Here is a 21,736-nt window from a genome sequence, read left to right on the forward strand (position 1 = left end):
CACAGAATAGGGCTTTACGTTTGTTAAAGGAGGTAAGACTTTTACTTGTCAAAGAAGTGGACGGGAAACCTCAAACCTCTGCCGAAAATGGGGGGTGGAGACTGAAATTCCCCCAGCGTCACACGTGGCGTCCGGTACAAAACTTCCCCTCCTTCAAGTTCCCATACAACTGGAACGCTTTCTCTCTCTCTCTCTCTCTCTCTCTCTCACACACACACACACACTCTCTCTCTCTCTCTCCTCCGCCTCAGTTCTCAAGCGCAGACACCTCTCTCTCTCTCTCTCTCTTGAGAGACATATGGCGAGCAACAGAGACAGAGACGATGCTTTGGCATTCACTAACCCTTCGTCCTCATCGTCCCCAATCATTGCCTCCGACCCGCACGACAGCTTCCTTACTGACACCCCTTCTCTCATCGGCAGCTTCGGAAGCTTCCAGAGCGAGGGGTTGTTATCCGAAACCATCAGCGACGCCGAGTTTGGCTTCTCTCGCCCCGACTTCGGGACGAGTCGACTTGCCGGGACAGTCGATTTCTACCAGCGCCATGTCTTTCTTTGTTACAAGAATCCCCAGGTCTGGCCCCCAAGAATCGAGGCCTCCGAGTTCGATCGCTTGCCGAGGCTGCTCTCCGCTGCTGTGATGGCTAGGAAGGCTGATATGAAAAAAGAGGTCTGTACGTGTTCTGTCGTTGTGATTCGTGGGTTTTAAGTTCCGTTTTGTTGAAGGTTTGCTTTGGATTTAAAGAATTGAAAAAGGTTTTGTTTTTGCTCGAGGTCTGATTTTGAGCGTCTTGGTTTCAGTTCTGATATGGGCTCATTGCGATTTGAGCGCATTGGGATTGGTTTCTAGGTTTTGAGGATTGACTATGTTTTTAGAAGTATTTGAAGGTTCTAGCTTTCACTTTTGATGATGAGTAGATTTTCAGTTTTCTCACTTCCAAACAACCCCTTAAACATGACTACAAATCTACCTATTTAAGTGTTGGTTCTGCATTTGTTAATTTCAGTTCGGTTTTTTTTTTTGTTAGCTTTCTATGGATTGGTTTTGTTTTGGGATTTCTAGGAGGTTTGTGATTTTCTTCGTTAGTTTGATCATCTGTGGATTTATTTCGTTTTCAGGGTTTTTTTTTTTTGGTTGGGGGGGGGTGGGGGTGTATCTTGTGGATCGTCTGTGTTTATGAAGTTGAGGAATGTGGGATTGAGAAGACTGGTATTTTAGTTCTGGATAATCTAAACAATTATGCCCTTTAAGTTGTACATTATAAAATGGATACTTGTATATAAGAAAAAGAAAAAGAAAAAGAAATAGCAGCATATATTAACACCATAGGGCCTCTATTCTTTCTTTCTTTTTTCCTTTTTCCTTTAAGGCTATAACATGGCTCATTCAGCCTGAATTTTGTCCATTTTCTTTTGCTTTCTGTTATCTTGATCTTTTTGGGTATCGAGTCCAAGAGAGTGCCTCATATTTCAACAATCCACCAAAAGCAATGACTGATCACCGTGTTTGTATTGTAAATATGCAGTTACGAATAATCTAATTGTTACACACCTGATAGTAGGTGTTTGGTTGACTAGAAAATATACGAGAAAATACAAGAAAATTACTCACTTCGAGGGGAGCACTTCCATTGAAGAAAGGAAGAAGATGATAAGAGAAAGAGAAGTAACTTTTGCATTAATTTTTCTGGATAGGTTATTTCAGTAGCTATAGTGAACATATATGCTAGAATCTTGCCCAACATCTGGAAAATGCCTCGGCCTTAATAAAACATGAACCAAAACTAATAACTAACAGATTGGATAAAAAGAAATAACAAGCTAATGACCCAGCTACTCTATGGCCCACTTCCTTGCATAACATAAAGAAAAAGAACAAGTAATAGGCCCAAATTGGCCCATGGCCCATGTATATTGTTCCTGGACCGTGACAAACCATCCCCCATAGAAACACCTTGTCCACAAGGTGCGGTCACGATTGTCCCACCACCTGGGTCAAAAACAAAATTTTTCTTTATACCAACAGCCACTTCACATTTCACAATAATAACCTCGTCAATGGGCGTTGCTGCATACCCCAGTAGATATTTATCTAACCAGACAAGTGAGACATCTTGGTAAGTTGCCAAGCAACAGAAAATGCTCGATAATTAAGCAACCCATCAAGTTTGCAAGCCCCTATACTGCCTCTAGAAGTTCCATTGTCCCCCTTTTCAAAGAATGTGAAAGTTTTGAGTGAATGCTCATCAATACCCATATAAAAAAAAAAATCAAGCAGTTGATGGGCAATTTTCGTATCTCCTAAAACTTGCAACCCCATACAAATTTGCCATTTCCCTCCACCAGAGATTAAAAACAACATAGAAAATACCTCATTATAATCTTCCATGTTATGAAAAGATGAATAGCCTTTACCCGCACTTTTCACATCTTGCTTTTGTAGACTATTCAATGAATCTATACAGGGCTCACGTGCATGAGAATCTACACAATGATTTTCTTTAACTAGTAAAAGATTAGTCTCACCCAAGTCTTCATTAATCCATCTTGAAGGAAATGCATGATTCTTAATAATCTGCTTCAGACCTCGTTTAGGGTCCAATAAAAGATTGCTTCCTGTTTCCAGCTTTGATATTTTTATAAGTATTGAACCGACGTGTTCAAATGGATCATCACTACTTTCCCTGGAGGTTGTACAAAATGATCTCACAAACTTCATAACATACAGTCCATGCCTCTCGTCTTTAGTTTGTAGTAATGAAGCAATGCTAGCATCCAACTTCGTGAGATTGACTAGAAGCATCACCAGTAATCGCCCATTGCCAGAGTCTGGCTTATATAGGTTTTCCATGGCCATTTTGATCATTCCCATTTCAACCATCTTGTCGACTGGGAATTCACGACCACTTTCTAGACTCATTGGGCTTGCTTTGTTAAATACCAAAAAGGCATTATGGGTCGTCTTCTTTCCAACGGTATTGAACTCTTTCACCCTTCCATGACCATCAAGACAAGTGTATGATTGCAGAAAAATACCTGTTGATCGAGGTGAGTATGCTTTTATATATCGATCATCTAAACTCAAGGTCACGGTGCAGTCCTTTTCAGCCCTTCTGATTTCGAGATAGGCCATTGCTAGCACACCATCACCTCTGTCAGAAGGGGGCATGTTTGCCTGCAGAACTATGGGCATGATTTCGAGATTAGAACCATTGTTTATTGTTTGCGGGTGACCAAAAAAACTCTGAACACGCCAGTGACTATTTCTCCATGGCATCAACTTCGTGGGCTCGGAACTCGATCCTTGGCAAGAACCCTCATACTTTTGTAACTTTCCTTGTAAATTTTGAACACAACCAATCATCTCCAATACGCTTCCAATATCACCATGACTGAAATGGCGCGTACATAGTGCTTCATTTTTGCAAGACGCGGAATTGAAGGCACATTGGCAAGAAACAATTTTCTTGACCCTAACACAAATGCTACTCCCGTTACTCTCATTCTCCCCAGATTTTACAGAAATTAGAATCAAGATGCCATGAATCTTTAACAAGAGCTCACTCCCATTGGACAAATACGTGGCGGAGAGTAACATGAGGTCGCCATAGATGACGATGAGGAATAGGTTGCCCAGCACAGTGGTGGTGCACGGAAGGAACTCGTAAGTCTGCTTGCAGGTCAACTTAGCGGAGGCAGAGGACGGGTTGAGAGCAAGGGAAGGTGCACAGTGACGGAGCTTCTTCCAGTTCTTTGGTCTTTTTTATTATAGACATAATAAAAAATGAATTCAAGAACTCTAGACCAAAGGTGTTGTCGCCCATTTTTGGGTCTTGTACTCAACAGATTTTGGGTCTTCTGTTGCTGGATCGTTGGGGCTAGGACAGAATGGAAAAAAAATTTGGCGCTCATGGGAAAGAAAAAAAGAGGGTGAGGACAGAAAAATTTCGAAATGGAGACACTGAAAATCGCTACCACTAGGATCAAACTCCCTAATCTAAAAATCTGAGTGTGAAATTTGAGGCTGGAGCCGTAGTAATGTTGTATTCCAACTTTGAGAAATCCCCAAAATCGCACGGCTCATTTTCCTCTCTTGCCCTTCTCTGACTCTATACATGATTTTGGAAATGCCAATTTCGAAATCAGGTCTAGAGACTTCGAAGTCACTTTCCACAGTCACTACATCTTCCTCTTGTATGTCACCAATTCGATCTTTTAATTGGTTGAAGCTTTCCTGAAAGTTGCTAGCAAATTCATCAAGGGACTGTTGAAGTATTTGGTGCATTTTGTTTTGGCTCTCCTGAAAATCCTTTAGATGTTGCTGAAGAACATTGAAGCGTTGAAGATCGTGTTCCATTAGCTCTTTGATATTGAGTAAGGATGAGATGATGTTTTCCATTCTCAAGTATTGATGAAGCCGATGTCAAGGAAATATTGGCTCTAGATGCTACTTGTAACACACCTGATAGTAGGTGTTTGGGTGACTAGAAAATATACGAGAGAATACAAGAAAATTACTCACTTTGAGAGGAGCACCTCCATTGAAGAAAGGAAGAAGATGATAAGAGAAGGAGAAGTAACATTTGCATTAACTTTTCTGGATAGGTCGTTTCGGTAGCTACAGTGAACATATATGCTAGAATCTTGCCCAACATCTGGAAAAGGCCTCAACCTTAATAAAACATGACCCAAAACTAATAACTAACAGACTAGATAAAAAGAAATAACAAGCTAACGGCCCAGCTACTCTATGGCTTTCCTTACATAACATAAAGACAAACACATACTAATAGGCCTATAGCCCATGTATACTGTTCCTGGACTGTGACACTAACAGTATATGCTCATTAGTATGTGTTTGTATGTATATCTATACGCACATACATATTTTGCAACCATTATAAAGTATAGCTGTTTTATAATGAGCATAATGGCAATGGGTATATACCATCATTTGAGTTACTAAGGCAAATCAATTGATTAATTTAATAATGGTAATGTTTCTTGTTAGATGGTGGATGGTTCTGTTTGTTGATCCTTGATGTTATCAGAACTCATGATTTGCAAATCCTTTGCTGCCTGAAATAGCGTCATTCATACTTACAAAAAAAATAAAAAAATAGCGTCATTCATGTTGCTTGCTGTTTTCCTCACTTCCCCAATCTTGTGTCAATCATGTTTCTTTTGTCTTTAGACCCGCTTGACAATATGTGAGGGACATGATGGAACTGAGACATCAAATGGAGATGTACTAATCTTTCCAGAGATGATCAGATACAGGTAAATTTCTTGCTCATTCAGCATCTATTGAGATGCTTTTTTTAGCTCTCCCTCAAATTTAATGCTGACAGAATTTAGTGAAAAATGCAGGAGATTGACACATTTTGATGTTGACACGTTTGTTGAGGAAGTGCTTGTTAAGGATGTTGAATGGCTTCCTGGAACTCCTGAAACATTAAAGGGTGCCTATGTTTTTGTATGTTCTCATATGTCCCGGGATCGCCGTTGTGGAGTTTGTGGACCTGCCCTTGTCAGTAGATTCAAAGGAGAGATAGAACTACGTGGTCTTCAAAGTACAGTGTCTGTTAGCCCATGCTCACACATTGGAGGCCATAAGTATGCAGGAAATATTATCATATTTAGATCCAATCTCAATGGAGAAGTCACTGGGCACTGGTAAGGGGATTGTTTAATTGGTCTGTTTTTACTGCTTCGATTTTTTTATCTGTTATCTAGCAGGTGTGGTTTTTCGTCCTTCATTCGAACAGTATCTAGTTTATTGAAAACAAATTCATAAAATCTGTAGGTATGGGTATGTTACTCCAGAGGATCTACCTGCATTGCTTGAGCAGCATGTTGTGAAAGGAGATATTGTAGATAGGTTGTGGAGGTAATCTTTTTTGTACCTTCCTCTTTCTATGTTTTTGGTAAACTGTAGGATAGCTTTCAGCAGTTTGCATTTATCGCATTTGTTTATTTATATCCTTATTTAATCTAGAAGCAGACTACAGCGAACTGGATCCACTTATGAAACTGCTTTTAGCTGTAGGAATGCTGGGAGGTACAATTTTGGGTTGCTAAAAAAAATAAATAATGATAACGAAAGTGGTAATTGGGAATTGGTGCTTTACCCATGTAGAACCAAGAGCAGATATGACTCGTTTGGATAGTAAGGTGAAATGAGATGAGATAGATTTAGATGAGTTGAATAAAATATTGTTAGAATATTATTTTTTAATATTATTATTATTTTAAGATTTGAAAAAGTTGAATTGTTTATTATATTTTGTATAGGAACTTGGAAAAGTTGTAATAATGAGATGAGATGAGATGGGTTGAGAGTGTTTCTGAATCCAAATGGGGGCTATATAGAGTTTATTGTATAGTGTCACATATATGCTGCTCCATTTTCTATCTCCAAGTATGATTTAATTGGGATTGTTGACTAGACCTTAATGAGACATTTGATGCTGAGTCCAGGGGGCAAATGGGTTTATCAGAAGAAGAACAGAAGAATTCTCAAGAACTAAGACTCCAGTTGAATGGAGAGATAAATGTAGAACAAAAGACTGAAGAACTGACACAAACACACCAGAGTGAGACGCTCACTGCTGCCTGTAGACCTCAAGTTGAGGTAATGGCGTGTTGCCAGGAAAAGGGAAAGTCCAACTGCTGTCAGAACCCTGTGTTAGAAGAAAAGCTAGACAGTCTTGATGCCAATGTGGGTACAGCAAAGGCGACGGCCCAAAAAAAGAGCAGCAAGAAACTAAATTTCCGGATGAATAGTGGTAAAGGTGCTAGTACACGCAAAGTTCGTGCCATGCCAACATGGTTCGAGAGCTGGGAGCATGAAGATACCTATGCAGCTCTTGCTGTTGTTTGTGCTGCGGTTTCAGTTTCCATTGCCTATAGTTGCTACAAACAGCTGAGATAAAACTCCCAATCAAATGGTTGTTTTGATTTGATACATGGATTTAGAGTACTCTTCCCTTTCTTGTTTCCTATCTTAAAAGGATACCAGTGTCATTTCATGTTGTAACGCCTCTGCGGAAGGATCATTGGATTTAGAAGGGTACAGAGTGGGAGAAAATGATCAAATAGATATGTCCCATTATTCATATATCTTGTTCGAGAAACTGACTTAATTTCCTTGTATCATCCTAATGTAACGCCCTACAGAGCTTCAAGGCATGTCCATTTGATGAACTAGTCGTATATTTTCTTTTTCTCTTTTAAATGAGCCATTTGAATCCTTGATGAACTAGACACAGTCCTGTACAATGCACGGAAAAACGGCATAAGAACACATCAAAAGCATGGAAAGCACTACTCATTATTGGGACAAGATTATTTATTTGGTTGCTGTTTTGGAACTAGACAGGTTAAAACTCTTCCTCTACTCTAGATTATCATTTGGAATTTGTTGCCCACAACATCCAATCTTACTTGCTTCCATCCTAAATCGAGAAAAGTTTCCTCATCAAACTCTTCTTCCTCTTTTGTCATGTTGAACCAAACCACCTTATCCCCGAGTTGCCAGATAATTCAAAGCATCCAAAAAATTAAAGCACTTACTAATGGCGTTTTTATAAACCAAACTTTGATGGGGCAACGAAAAAGTATCATGCAGCACAATCTCTTTTTTTTTTTTTTTTTTCCCTAAAAAGGAGTGATGCAGTTGCTGCAGCAGCAGCAGCAGCAGTCTGTCGTGAATACAAAAGAGAAAGAAGTGTCTTATGTATTGACTCAAAAACTGCCTTCAACGAGCACAAAACGAGGAGGGGAAGCATGTGCGCTACTTTTTGGCGGTCAAGGAATCTTCTAGATTACCTTTGCCCAAACAGCGTACTCGAAGGGGACTTTGTATGATTTTTGAAGTTTTATGCTTGCTTTATAACACTTGTTCTCACGCTGCATGCATGCATTAATCAAACTAATTTTGATCATCCACACCCTAAGGTGGTAATGTCAAACTACACCAGGTTAGGCTCTGTCCTTTATAATAATAATTAAAAAAAAAAAACCTGCATCGAGCTGATGCAAGTAAACATTTTTAAGTCTGATAATTGGAGTACGACCTCTCTCACTGTAATCACCGGCGAGAGTGTCTGGCCGTTTTGAGTATCAGGTTACAGTGTAGTAATGTAGGCTAGCAAGTGGGGCTGTATTCCTAAAGTTTCAATCACTGGTAAATTTAAAGCCATTCGATGAGTTGGCAAGACCATTCCGATTTTCAAACTTGTGGAACTCAGTTTCTATGGTCTTCGCAATCTTGGCATCTTCTAGGCTTGGCTCCGGAACATCTACATGAACTGAACCCTGCTTGGTAAGTGAAACAGGCTCCATAAGCAAAGCTTCTTGCTTGATATATTCGTAGAGCTGTTGATGGAATGGATGGTCCAAGGAGAAACAATCGTCAGCACTCCCATTTCCATAATGCCTGGACGATCCAGAGCCCCCTCTTCTACAAAAATGTGGGAGGGATCCATAATCCATTATCTGGATACAAATCAACAATGTCATAGAAACAGTGGTCAGAGAACAATTCAGTTGCATGCAATTTCATGGGCCATAAACATTATCACTACAAAAACAACAATTGATAAGTCGCATTCAAGGACTAGGAAAGATTCTAAATGCATTTTCCAGATCAATTGGAGGAACTAAATCTACCCACCTTGATTAAGTAATTTTCACATAACAGATTCATATTACAGATTCACCAGCTGGATGCAAAATAGAAATTATATTGCATGCGTCATAACTTAGACAAACCCTTCTAAGAAACTAAGCAATGGCAACATAAGAAAAATTGGATTTGCATGTTGTGAATAATGATAAAAATTTAACATCATGATAATCAAACAGGAAAACGTGCTTACATTCAGTAACTCATCCCTCCCACAACCTTGCAGAACCTGGACTTTCCTCCTTGTCCTTTCTTGCAAAAGAGGCTTCACAACCTGCCAACAGATAAAACACTAAGAATTTTGTTGCAGAATAAGAAAATACACTTTTTAAAACTTGATGCCAGGCACAAACCTTCCAACATGCTGAAAATACATAGGGGACATTCACAATGTAGTATGTTTCTGTCTTCTCTGGATAATTCAAGTCATCAATTGTAGATATAGCAGACAAAAGCTGCATCAAGATTGAACCAGAAGTGCAAAGCGTCAAATACATGGTCCGTAGTATGAGGGCAGCAAAATATTAGCAATTGATATTGAAATTGAACGCACTTGCCTACTTAAGATTTTTTTCTTAAAGATATATAAATAAAATAATACACACTCATCTGAGAAACATAGAATAAGATATATCATGTGTTAGCCACAAATGCACACAGGAAGAGACTGCTCAAGACCTTATGATTCATTTTCATATGAAAGACCTGTAAGCCAAGATGAACCATGCTTCCTGTTGCCAGTGCAACAATATACAGAGAGAAGGCTGGTTTTGTTTTTACACTAAATCAAATTTCCAAATGGAAAGTCTTGAACGTATTGATAATCCACTCATAGGTAACCAGCATGCTTTTATCTCAGTATCACATAAGAATTTGCACATATTGAACGTATTGATATCTGATAGCTGACAAACTATCTACTGAAAAAAGGAAATATCGAGTGCAAAATGAATATTGGGTTCTAAAACCTAAAAGTAACTAATAAACCTTTCTTAGCAAATTATAGAATACAGATAGATACCTTAATTTGGTTCAGAGCTGAAAGCTTTAAACCAGTCATGTCTAAAACTTTCAGACAGGTACCAATATGCCGTCCATGCTTCTTTGTTGCAGAAGGCTAGAATAAAATTAAAATCAGGCCATAGGAACGGTTTCACAAGTCATATATACGATTAAGCAATCTTCTTTACAAAAAATTATGATTAAATTAATTATGCACCAGTATTACGCGATCTCTGTACTCATTCATCTGTATGTGGGACTGCACATAGTAATGTACCTGAAATAAAAAGAAACTAAATATGAAATAAAGAAAATGCAATTGTTAAATGTGCACTTATCAGTGTTTAATGCAGCCTTATCAACAAGAAGATGCCAGCGAACTTGATGAACATAAGCACATCCATCGTGAGTAACTATTAATATCTATGCCACTTGCAGTCTTTCCTGATCCCTTAAACAGAGATTTGAGGAGAAATTACGTAATGCTTAATGCACATTCTTGGTACTGAAAAAGGGAGAGAACTTTGTGCCCTTAAAACCAGTATTCCATTATATACCAAAATCCTCTAATAAGCATACTGTAAATCCCACATCATGTCTTCCATTGTACTGCAAACCCCATCCCATTAATCCAATGGAACTTTATAATTGTGAAAGTTAAGGAAAATATAGCATAATGTCCTTACAGATGCTTTGTCAAATGTGCTGAGCCCAACCCCAACAGCAATGACAGGAAGTCCCTGGAAAAATTTAGCATGAAAAGTGAAAAGAAAACAAAATTATGAATGCAAGGATGAAATAATCCTAGCTTAACAATGAATGAACAATAAAATACCATAAGCACCCTCCCTCCCCGGAGAGAGAGAGAGAGAGAGAGAGAGAGAGAGAGAGCCCGTAGGGGCACAAAGAGTTTTAGTAGAATACTAGCAGCAAACTAACTTTTGAGATGCCAGACCAGCCTGGGCAAGTTGGATGGGACATGATAGAGATTGAAGGCCACAATAATTTAAAGTAAACACAGGAATACCTCCTTCGAATAACCAGAAAATCCTACAAGCAGAGAATCTCTCACTGCTCTGTACAAATCAATGGGGCTGATAGGTTTCTGTACAGAGAAACAAAAGAAGATTTTGTGATGTAATAAATTCTTGATCACCGAATTAAGTGTAGAGTTTCTTATCCAACATGGCTTTGAGATATCATTAATCAATACATGCTTTTGAGATATCATTAATCAAAGTAATTGAAGACTAAAATCCACACATGCAAAGCAGAAGAGAGGACAGAACACCCAAAAACTTTATTTCAATATAGGCCAATATTAACTTACAATGCAAATGTTAGATGCCTAACCATCATTACAACTCATCATGAAAACTTTTTTACTCTTTTGGCCTTGGTAAAAAATCAACCACAAAATACCAATATAGACCAGAAGTGCCAATTAAAGAATATACCAGCTTGTCTTAGATATTGCCTATAATATGATTGGCGATGATCATGAATATATGCTCTGCCCAGAACTGTACATGCTAATTTTCTCCCGTGAACAAATACTACCACAACTTACATATTAAATACGGTTTTTACAGGGCATATGTACATATTCACACTAAATATACATCATATGAGATGCACACTCACTAAGTCCCATCCAATGAGTGCTATAAATATGCATTGAGTATCAGTTCCAGTCTTAGGTTCCCCTTTCTTGCCTATCAGTTGCTCATTTGTAGATCTCTAACTTTACTATTCATATGATACTTTTCACTTGAGCCAAGAAGTCAATGTATTTGCTGATTGCAAGAATTCGCAGAACAGACTAGATATACAAGCACCAAAGAGAAGCTTCAAGAGACTTTAATCACAATATATCGTGTTTAGATAATTTACCCATAATGATAACCTATAAAAGAATAATAATAATCTCATAATGATCAAACTTTTTTTTATAAGTGCCATAATGATGAAACTCACCGCTAGTATATGGTCGATCTCATTTTGTATTCTCCATTTTAAGCAATCGACCAACTGGAACAGATTTGTGTGTTTAGTAAAAGCAGAAGTATCAAAGATGAATGAGCTTGAAGGATAAGATAATATTTTTAGAAAACAATAACTTAACAGAGTGACATAAATTGGTCTAACCATTTTATGTGCTTTGGCAACATTCCAGTCTCTGGCTTTGAGAAACCGTACCAATGTCTCGATTGGAGAACCCTGGTGCATATTCTGAATGTCATGGTACATGATTCAAGTTAAGACAGACACAGATCATCAGTAAGTATTGAAAAAACTGTACACCAATTCAAAAAAGAATCAGAAACCAGGAAAGGCACAATAGATGGAGCCAAAAAAGCACAGAATTTCAAATTTATTTTTAAAACACACACACCCACCCACACACACACACACATACATATTTATAAGAAACTTATTAATTATCTTAACCAAAATCTCATTAGCTCTACGTAAAATGCAAATCAAACTATTAAGATAAAAAAGGAATCAGCCAATTCACAGGGAATCCAACATCATCCTAAAGCAGAATAATATCTAGAACTACAGAGTCAAAAAACTTATCCACCCTAAAGTTAATGAGGTGAACCTGACAGCAACGAGTCAATTAATTAAGATAAAAAAAAAAAATCAAAGAATAGCAAGATCGAAGACCCAGATCACACTGAACTTAACCTATGATTTAACAGTCATTCAATTTCTGTCTCAGAAAGCAGAACAACAAATAAGAAGAGGTTTTTGTAAATTGATTCAGTAATGCTAAGTTGAGAAGAGGTTTTTGTGTTCTCAGGCAGCAAATACTTTAAGGGAAATCACAAGTTTTTCCCAGCATCAAAGATTCAAAACAGATACAGATCAGGGAAACTAACCTTGAATGTGTTCTTCAGTTGCTCATCTACTGCGAAAATCAAAGAAACAAAAGGGAAAACATTTTTAGCGATACAAAGTTAAAAGAAGAAATTTAAACAAAAGACAAGTTGGATTTTTTAAGCTCACCTTCTTCCATTAACGACTGGAACTGCTTGATCGCTTCCTCATTAGCAACGTCCATTTCCTGCTTTTTCTTTCTGAAGCGTAAATTCAAATACTCCGCCAGAGTTGGTAGAAATTCAGAAACTTTTAGGTGAATTCGTGAAAATCCTCAACTGGGTTAGAGTTTTCTGACCCCCTCAGTCTCTCTCTCCCGCTCTCCGTGTTTAAGAGCTCCGAAGTTGAGAGAGATGTGAGGGTGCCCCTTTCAGAAATTTTGGGTTCATTGTATTGAGCGGGGCTACTCTGCCGCCACACTCTTACCGCTGGCGTACCGCTCAGCGTTTTTTATTTTTATTTTTTATTTTTTTATATTTTTTTAATACATTTAAATATTTTTAAAAAATAAAAAAAAATATATCAATACATTTAAAAACACTTCCTTAATCACTAAATAAATAAAAGAAAAAAAAATTAAGTGGGCAAAATTGATAGGCAAAGTAGCCTTTTTCTATTGTATTTTGTATATCCACCTCGTCTGAATTTTTATTTGTACTTGAAATTTATCAAAATTAATACTAAATTGATGAGCGGCTAATTTGCTGAATAGATCCGAGGGGTTGAAATTATTTGCACAGAATTAAATACCATATTATAAATATAACTATACTTATATAGAAATAATATATTGAAATTATTTGATATTCGAGTGTGAATATCGATGTTATTAACCTATTTCTCTCGTATTGAGTTTTTTCAACCTCATTCAAATATATCTTATAATGCTCATGACAGATATAAATGTGGATAATATCACGAGAATGATGTTAATGATTCTGTGATGTATATAAAGAATCTGTAATTATTTAACGAGATAATTAAATAAAAGAAGTTGGAAGAATTGAACCAAGAATGCTGTGTTGGATGGGTTTTCACTCAAAAACAAGACAGAAACTCAGGCTAGGTTGGCTTAATAAAAAGAGTTTTGCTATATACAAACAAGTTTGCGTATCAATCTGCATATTAATATTATTGTCTTCATATTCTAAATTCAAATTAGTACTGTTTTTAATAAAATCTACTTTTTAATCAATCATATTGAATGAGTGCACATATTAGTGCACATAATCGCTTACAATTAAAATTTTCCTAACTCAAGATATATATGCTAAACATTGTTGCTTGGTATCTCCAACAGTAAGTAAATGAGAACCAAAGGCAAAGGGTATAAAATAATGCTCTCTTATCTTTTATTCCTTGTCATGTTTTTTTCTTCTTGCTTGTTTACCTATTAACTAACTATTAATGAACAATTCAAAGAAACTTCGTATTACCAAAATTCAATGATTTGGTGATGTTTGGTTTCGTTTCCAAAACCCATTTGGAAATGCCAGGCAAAGAGGGAGACAAGCTTCAATGCCACATTTGCACATTGATTTGAAGATTTTTTGAAACTCAAAATTAATATTTATAGTGGTTAAATGACAAAAAAAAAAACTTGTTCACCAATTTTTACTAAAAAAGAAAAAAACAAAGGACGGGAAAGAAAAAGACATGTTTTGCAAGGACCTCAAAATCAAAAAGCCATATGAACTTTCATAACCAATGCTTTAAAGGAATGGAGAGGGACAATATCAATTGGCATCAAAGATTGGTGGGATTTGTCAAGACATTAATTGATGGTAAGGAAAAAGCGTGGCTTCTTGTCACCCAATCACCCACTCAAAACAATTATTACTCATTGGGAAATAAAAAGAAAAGAAAAGAAAAGGGCATCTATATTGTTCTTCTCCCAATACTCCATTTCCTTTTTCTCATATAATTATTTATTTCAATGCAATGCTCAAGTTTCCAGTCTCTAAAATATCTAATTAAATACTAAAAATATCCACTCTTGATGGCACCATATGTTATATGTCTAGAATAATGATACTATGCCATCTCATTTTATTTCCTTATTTTAATCGTTTATGTATTTATTTATTTTTATTTTTACTTATTGATTAAAAAAGTGACTATTAGTGTATTGATGTATTTTTTTTTATTTTGTAAAAATACTTAAATATGTTAAACAAATGTAAAAGATAAATTAAAAAGTAAAAAGTAAAATTTATACTAATGACTATCTATATATTTAAGTCCTATGCAAGATAGAGAGAGGATTTTTTTTATAAAAGTCAAACAAAAGATGCATGCCTGCGGGGATAGCTCAGTTGGGAGAGCGTCAGACTGAAGATCTGAAGGTCGCGTGTTCGATCCACGCTCACCGCAATGTTACTTTTTTTTTTTTTTAACTATTATCCTTGAAGGTTGACCAAAGCGGCGGCCATGTCCATCCATTATGATATGATAAATATGCGATATTTTTGCAACTACTGCGGTTGAAAGAAAGCTGAAGGGAGGGGGGCAGTATGCATCGTACTCCACCGACTTCTTTTCGGTTTCCAATATCATGCGAATCCGAGCTTTCTAGTGTTGACAAATGTAAGTACATCAGATTGGAGCAGCAAAACAAGAAAAATATGTGATCGTTGAGCCAAAGATATCCAGATGAGATTATCATAGACAGCAAGAGCCACACTTTTGGCTCAATCAGAGGAGGAAAATGATGGACTCAACTCTTGTAGCAGGATTTTTTAAGTTCTCCCGATTGTACTCTCATAACATACATAATAGATGCGAACACGTTCATGTGTGCACGCAAGCCCGATTATGAGCTCGTTACCATGGATGCTTCAATCATTTAATGAGGCACGAGTTATTTCATGGACTTAAAACATATATTTCTGCAATAAAAATTTGAAATTGATTCATAAAAATATCAAACATAATGTCATTATGGATTAAAAAAAAACTAATTGATTTTCCAATAACCAACAACTCAAAAAATCTACATGTTTCTCACAAAGTAAAGGAAAAGAAAAAAGATTGGTTCTTGAAGTAACTAAAAGAAATCGAATTCTAAATAATTTTGATCAGGGCAAGCAGCAGGAGCAGCTTTGTCACTAGTTGATGCCGTGGAGACTGGAATTCGCTCGATCTCAATCGGTTTGGGGATCTCGGGTGGGCTAGCACACCGAATCAATGCCCAGTTTACGCCTTCGAAGAAGGGGTGCTGCTTAATCTCTGTTGCTCCTCGCTTATATGCCAACCTATGTTGGGGTTCTTTCACTAGTAACCCTCTTATAAGATCCCTTGCTGAAAAATTCACCACTGGTGACTCTGGGAATCGCAGTGGTTGACCCACAACGTTGAATAAGGTTGCTCGGTTCCCTGATCCCTTGAAAGGAGTCTTACCAAACAAGAGCTCGTAGAGAAAGATCCCAAAAGTCCACCAATCAACAGCACTGCCGTGCCCTTCACCTTTGATAATTTCGGGTGCCAAATACTCGTGCGTCCCTACGAATGACATTGAGCGGGCATTGGTTGGCTCTGCCATAAGCTCTGGCAATGGACTGACTTGGTTTCCCATTTCATTCTTGGGTTTCCGGTCTTTCTTAGATTTGCTTGAAAACAGACGAGGCCCAAAACATGTTGTAGGTGCCACGCATGATGGTTGAATACAGGAGGGCTCGATGCAAGCTGGTTGGACACAATAAACTGGGTTCTTGCGCATAGGATCTGATTCGGGTGCAGAAGACTTGACTAGCGTAGGGCTGTACGCACAGCGAAGGGAAAGGTCAAAGTCAGAAAGCATTATGTGGCCATCATCCCTCACAAGTACATTCTCTGGCTTGAGGTCACGGTAAACAATTCCAAGCATGTGTAGATACTCCAGTGCAAGGAGAACCTCTGCTACATAGAACCTGCATATTGAAGGTTAAGGGATAACAACATGAATGAATTAATATCACAAGCCATTGTTTATGCAAGGCAGAAAAGAGAATTGACTTGCAACAGCTATTCAACACAGGACTGAAGAATACAACTCACATGGAACTTCTTCTAGCTATGTAATTATTCTATAAAAAGGCTAGCAAGAAAAATCTATAAGAAGAGTCATGATCCTTCAGATCTGCTGTTATTAATGGGTAGGGGGATTCAAGCCCCAGACATCACCACTAAGATATTCGGATCGGTGCCATTGGACCAAGGCCACTATCGAATAATATAGAAAACTTGTTTTAGCTTATATTATTAGCCTGATACCAAAATCATAATTTGTGTTAAAAGCTTTTCATGTTAATTTGTGTAGCAGCACAAGAATACTGGCCTCTCATACCAAGAATCACAACCCAAGAGTATTCCAGTCATTTTTTTTTTATAAATAATAATATTATATATATATATATATATATCAATAGGAGTAACCAAGTACACTGTATGTATACAAGAAAACACCTAACCCATACAAGAGAACCCCTAATGACCCAAAAGCCCATGAAAACCTACCTAAAATACACCAATACCCAAAATACAACATTGTCCTCCCTGACCCCAGCCCCTAGATTCTGTAAAAGCCTCTACCTGAAAGCCCTCCCTTTAGCATTCCTTCGACTTGAACTAGCTCCCTTAATATCGTAGATTGCCCATGAAAGATTCTTTAACTCCTTGCTTTTCTTAAACTTAGATTTGGTTTCAAGCGCATGACTCGCCTCAATTGCAATGAGTAGTGTTTTAAATTGGTCTTCAAATTCTCCATATGAAAGTCCTAGGGTTTGTAGAAACCCGTTATCTTTATTCAAAATCCAATCCGATATTGAACCCGCTATATCGTTAATTGGAGGAAGCATCTTGGCATTACCAAAGTGCATTCCGGTAAATGTCCTATCAACAATTCTGACAAAACAACTAGAAACATGTCTTCTATTGATATGGCCGCTAAGACAACCCCACCACCATTTTCCTCAGCACACGGAATTCTAAAGCACAGTGGCCTCTCGGTCATTCCCTCTAATGACTAAGAAAGCCGGTTCACATCAATAAATAGTGAAAGAAGAATTGATCAGCCTCTCCAAGATCCTAGGGATGCCCATTTCTGTTTTCAAAGAGGAAATTCCATCGTGGAAGAAAAGAAAGAATAAACTCTGAATAAACTATCTTAAAGATAAATAATTAAGGTTAAAAAAATAAATTTTATTCAGCATAAAGCAGACAAAGGCCCATATACGTGGGCGTTGCCTATGCATGCTAGCTTAGTGATACAAGGAAGAAGGTTAAAAAAATTTAATGGAAAGATCTTCTAGATGCACAGGGATTTACCATTGATTCCTATTTAATTTGAGACAACTTTAAATCCTGTCATGATGCATAAGAAAAATTGCTCCTCAATGCCAATTATGCACAACACCTAATAAAGAATATAAAATCCCCTGGAAATTGATACTTGACCATTTCATATTTATACAAATATGAACTTTTCCTAGAGTTATTGCTGGAGGTCCATATACATCCAGCTGATACGGTTTTGTTTGCACAGGTCGTTTTTCATCATGTCACAAACGGCAAGACAAAACCAAAATTTCTTTCCACAGCATGAGACTAATAGATACACGCTCATAAAAACTCCCAACCCACCTTATAACAAGGAGTTTTCGATAAACCAGTGAACCAAGATGAGATGAACGTGGACTGACACACAACAGTTGAAAAAATTGAATGCCATATATGAACCACGTAGATATTGAGTAGGCACGGGTTTCTTACTTTACTGCTTGTTCAGAAAAATGCTTCCCTGGCTGCCTCTGCCGAAGCGTGTGCAAGTCGCCTCCTGGGCAGAACTCCATCACCAAGCATGAGAACTTTTCCGTCTCAAAATGGGTATATAAGGACGGGAGGAAAGGATGGTCTAAAGACTGTAGTATCTCTCTTTCTGTCTGCGCCCGAAGCAGTTTTTTCCGGCTTGCTAAAGATGCTTTGTCCATAATCTTCAGTGCAAAATGGCACTTAGTTCCAGCCAACTCTGAAAGATACACGCTTCCAATATCCCCACAACCCAACTTCTTAAGATGTCTGAAATGACTCATACCCAATACACCAACTTTTGCTCGGACAGCCTGTATTGCTTCCCATTGTATGTCATTTGCCTTGTGAGGCTTGTTGATACTGCTACTTAAGCTGCTACAAGTACTTTCATCACTCACATCACTGCTTGTGCTGCCTCTACAGATACTGCTCTTCCCGCTGTCAACAAAATCAGCTCGATCGCTAATTTTGGCACTACCACTAGTCTTGGCAACACTGCTGGTTCCATCACTGACTTTAGCTGAAACTGGGCTAATTCCTTGCTCTGAAGTTTTCTTTTCTGGATCAGCCCCACCTTCAACTGAGCCCTTAGCCTCTTTCCCCACGGAGACTACGTAAGCTGGCACTTGTTTTGGCTCACCCAATAATAACGTCGAATCTAACCTCTCAGCTAAAGAACTGTTGGACTCCTTTTGACGAGAGCTCAGCGATCTTTCTTCCTCCCTGGTTTCGACAGAAACCTGCTTTGACGTGACTAGTTGCACATTCTTAGGTAATTTCCTTGGTGTAACTGGCTCCGATTTGTTAGTCTTCGTAATCTGTAAAGGTGGAGGCTTGCGGAAATTCCTTTCTGTTGTTTGACTACCGATTAATTTTCTCTGCTTTTCCGGAGAAGTTCCGGCACCAGATCTCGAGGCCATCCACGGAATGCAGTCAAATAGATCAGATTACAAAAACCCATCACTCAACCCCCGATTTGACGACGTGACTCCCACCATCATTGACATCCCCAACAATTTCCATCTCCAAATCCATCAATAGTAGGGTAAAATCTGTGAGACATCAATCACAGAAATCACCACACCGAAACGTACAAAATATGCTTGAACCAAAGTTGTCGAATTAAGACTACAAACAAGGACACAAAAATTAAAGGAAACTCAGAGCAAAAAGAGGAACATGTCAGACAAATCACCACCGTTCAAAATACATAAAATGCTTGAATGGAGGTTTTCGAGTTCAGACTGAGAGTAAAAAGAGGAACTTAATCAGAGATTAAGAATCATTAGTCGCCACTAAATCTACATGACCCCCGTCTTAAATTTAAAAAAAAAAAAACTTAGACAATGAATTATCTTTTAAGCAGGAACAAAGAGGTGAAAAATCTCCGCTCTTGTAGCTTAAAGTTTAAGATTTGATTAGCAATTAACAAAACAAAAGTTACATAACACAAACAAGAAATTGCAGGCAAGCCCAGATCATAGCTCATACACTATTAAAAAAATAAACCGAAAGGCTGGTTGGAATTTTTCAAAAGACAGGAATACGTCAGACATCTACCTCAAAATGCCAATCCTTCTGTCCATGAAAAATTAGACTTTCAAGAGGAAAAATGTAATGGATAAAAGAACCATGTAAAAGTAAGAGAAACTCAACGAATTCCCACCTAAATGTAGATTCTTCATAGCTCTGAATACACAACAACAAACGCCAAAAGACCCAAAGATAAGAGCAAAGTAAAGAGAAATGACAGATCTCCAAAAACAAAGACCCACCTATTTGGATCCAAGAACCCCACAAAGACACCAAACGCTAAAAATCAATATAGAATGCAACGAGAATCGAAAAAGAAAGCCCCCACTTGAGCAAATCAGAAAACCCAGTAGAAAAGTAAAGAGGAAAAAGGAAGCCCAAAAGAGCCTCAAAGATCAGGACTTTGGGGGAGGGGGCTCGGGGGGGACCTTTTGCTTTCGCAGAGTGGGAAAAGAGCACTTACTCTCTACTGTAGGGAGAGAGAAAAGAGAGCAATTTGTGAGAAATCCTTTCTCTCAAAATGTAAAGAGGGAGAGAGAGGAAAGGAAAAGAAAAAGCTTTGAGTGTTTGAGAAAAAGCTTTGGGCGTCTCTGTGGGCTACCATCCATGTACAGAGAGAGAGAGAGAGAGGAGGGTCAAAGTTAAAAGCGGAGGATTTTTCTTTTCTTTTTCTGGTTCAATTATTTCAATGAATTTTGTTCCCGAAAACATAAGGGTCTGGATCAACACATGGGCCTCCACTGGCTCCATCCTGTCCCCTCATGTTTTGTGCCTTTTGAGTTTCCCATTTAGGGCTTCAAATTCTTTCTGAATGACTATTGTGCCCCCAATACAACATCTTTCTTTTAGGTTTCATGTGTGTGTTTTTGTGAGGTTCATTGCCTATTAAATTGTCCACAAATGTTGCCTATTTTCGCCTTTTTGGCTATTGATAATTAAGTTAAAGGCAAATGGTCCATGATAGTGTTTAGTAGTTGAAAAGGCTAGGGATGATGGGGATGGAGGGCCAGGATGTGTTTTTGAAAAGTCAAATAGATGGCTATGGGTGGAGGAGAGTAACTGGAAGAGGTGGGGAACTGGGGATTGCTTATTATTGGGTTGGGGGGCCTGAGCCTGAGGGTGATGATGGACTAAATTTGCAAGAACAGCTACAATTATAAAAGTAAGTATATAAATAGATAAGATTTAATATGATAGGTTAGATTTATTTTAGAATAAAAATAATATTATAATCTAATATATCATATTAAGTCACGTTAATTTATATATTTATTTTTATAAGATCTCTTTATGATCAAAACATTTCTCAATTTTCAATAAAGGCTAATCTTAGCAGCAGATGAAACATTCTAATCCCAAATATCACATGGTGCTAATATCAATACCATCATACCTAAATCACATTTTTAAGTGTATTTAATCCAAAGTTAATTGCATCTGATAATTGATTTCAAGCAGCTTGGCCCAAACAAAAAAGAATGGTAAATTGAACATGAAATGAGATGAGGCCAAGGAATCAGAGAGAGGTCAGGGATCCTGAATTGGCTGGTCTCGACTGGATTCTCCACAAGCATTTTTGGTACAGCTTTGGGATGAAATCAGCATCCACAAGGAAACAATGGAGAAATGTGTGCAATATCTCCATTCATTCACATGTTCACCGCAATATTCAACATTAATTCCAACAGCATAAAGATGATGAGGTGTAATTAAATTATAGCCATTCCTACCATTCAACAGACACACAAGTTGTGAGATATTGCAAGGTGATATCTGCTACCATTTCTCACTTAAGAAGTGGCAAATCAATCAAGTATATTGAAAAACTAGTGGCGACAA

The 21,736-nt window shown here is 37.7% G+C and overlaps 3 protein-coding genes and 1 non-coding gene across 7 annotated transcripts; 2 read left to right on the forward strand and 2 right to left on the reverse strand.

The window, feature by feature from the left end:
- The first annotated feature begins 10 nt into the window (after positions 1-10).
- LOC108994715 lies at positions 11-7,231 on the forward strand. The gene is made up of 5 exons (XM_018970044.2): positions 11-670; positions 5,195-5,280; positions 5,371-5,676; positions 5,807-5,890; positions 6,481-7,231. Exons 1-5 carry the CDS (start codon positions 299-301, stop codon positions 6,932-6,934), a joined length of 1,302 nt encoding a protein of 433 aa, XP_018825589.1. The 5' UTR covers positions 11-298; the 3' UTR covers positions 6,935-7,231.
- Positions 7,232-7,920: 689 nt separating this feature from the next.
- On the reverse strand, positions 7,921-12,976 carry LOC108994727 (phosphatidylinositol/phosphatidylcholine transfer protein SFH9-like). The gene is made up of 11 exons (XM_018970056.2): positions 12,707-12,976; positions 12,580-12,608; positions 11,840-11,923; positions 11,669-11,722; positions 10,719-10,796; positions 10,378-10,431; positions 9,909-9,968; positions 9,711-9,806; positions 9,043-9,144; positions 8,883-8,963; positions 7,921-8,499 (listed from the first exon to the last, which is right to left on the reverse strand). Exons 1-11 carry the CDS (start codon positions 12,759-12,761, stop codon positions 8,179-8,181), a joined length of 1,014 nt encoding a protein of 337 aa, XP_018825601.1. The 5' UTR covers positions 12,762-12,976; the 3' UTR covers positions 7,921-8,178.
- A 1,901-nt stretch (positions 12,977-14,877) lies between these two features.
- On the forward strand, positions 14,878-14,950 carry TRNAF-GAA. Its single transcript has one exon. It is a non-coding gene; the product is annotated as a tRNA-Phe (tRNA).
- A 512-nt stretch (positions 14,951-15,462) lies between these two features.
- On the reverse strand, positions 15,463-20,564 carry LOC108994691 (serine/threonine-protein kinase D6PKL1-like). 4 transcript variants are annotated; one of them, XM_018970023.2, is made up of 3 exons: positions 20,031-20,564; positions 18,326-19,416; positions 15,463-16,485 (listed from the first exon to the last, which is right to left on the reverse strand). In XM_018970023.2, exons 2-3 carry the CDS (start codon positions 19,282-19,284, stop codon positions 15,624-15,626), a joined length of 1,821 nt encoding a protein of 606 aa, XP_018825568.1. In that variant the 5' UTR covers positions 19,285-19,416; positions 20,031-20,564; the 3' UTR covers positions 15,463-15,623. The 4 variants fall into 4 exon arrangements, with proteins under 4 accessions (XP_018825568.1, XP_018825561.1, XP_018825552.1 ...); XM_018970016.2 differs by having other exon boundaries at positions 20,361-20,540; XM_018970007.2 differs by having other exon boundaries at positions 20,140-20,540.
- Between the last annotated feature and the right edge of the window lie 1,172 nt (positions 20,565-21,736).

The sequence above is a fragment of the Juglans regia genome, chromosome 9, assembly GCF_001411555.2.
Source record: "Juglans regia cultivar Chandler chromosome 9, Walnut 2.0, whole genome shotgun sequence".
Taxonomy (NCBI): Eukaryota; Viridiplantae; Streptophyta; class Magnoliopsida; order Fagales; family Juglandaceae; genus Juglans; species Juglans regia.

Excerpts from the sequence above, each read along its gene's own strand:
- LOC108994715 (XM_018970044.2), top strand. The coding sequence starts at position 299 with ATGGCGAGCAACAGAGACAGAGACGATGCTTTGGCATTCACTAACCCT. Across the intron at positions 671-5,194 it reads AGGCTGATATGAAAAAAGAG|ACCCGCTTGACAATATGTGA; the intron begins GTCTGTACGTGT and ends TTTTGTCTTTAG. Across the intron at positions 5,677-5,806 it reads GGAGAAGTCACTGGGCACTG|GTATGGGTATGTTACTCCAG; the intron begins GTAAGGGGATTG and ends TAAAATCTGTAG.
- LOC108994727 (XM_018970056.2), bottom strand. The coding sequence starts at position 12,761 with ATGGACGTTGCTAATGAGGAAGCGATCAAGCAGTTCCAGTCGTTAATG. Across the intron at positions 10,797-11,668 it reads AGATCGACCATATACTAGCG|AAACCTATCAGCCCCATTGA; the intron begins GTGAGTTTCATC and ends TTCTCTGTACAG. Across the intron at positions 9,145-9,710 it reads CAGCTCTGAACCAAATTAAG|CTTTTGTCTGCTATATCTAC; the intron begins GTATCTATCTGT and ends ATCTTGATGCAG.
- LOC108994691 (XM_018970023.2), bottom strand. The coding sequence starts at position 19,284 with ATGGCCTCGAGATCTGGTGCCGGAACTTCTCCGGAAAAGCAGAGAAAA. Across the intron at positions 16,486-18,325 it reads TTTTCTGAACAAGCAGTAAA|GTTCTATGTAGCAGAGGTTC; the intron begins GTAAGAAACCCG and ends TTCAATATGCAG.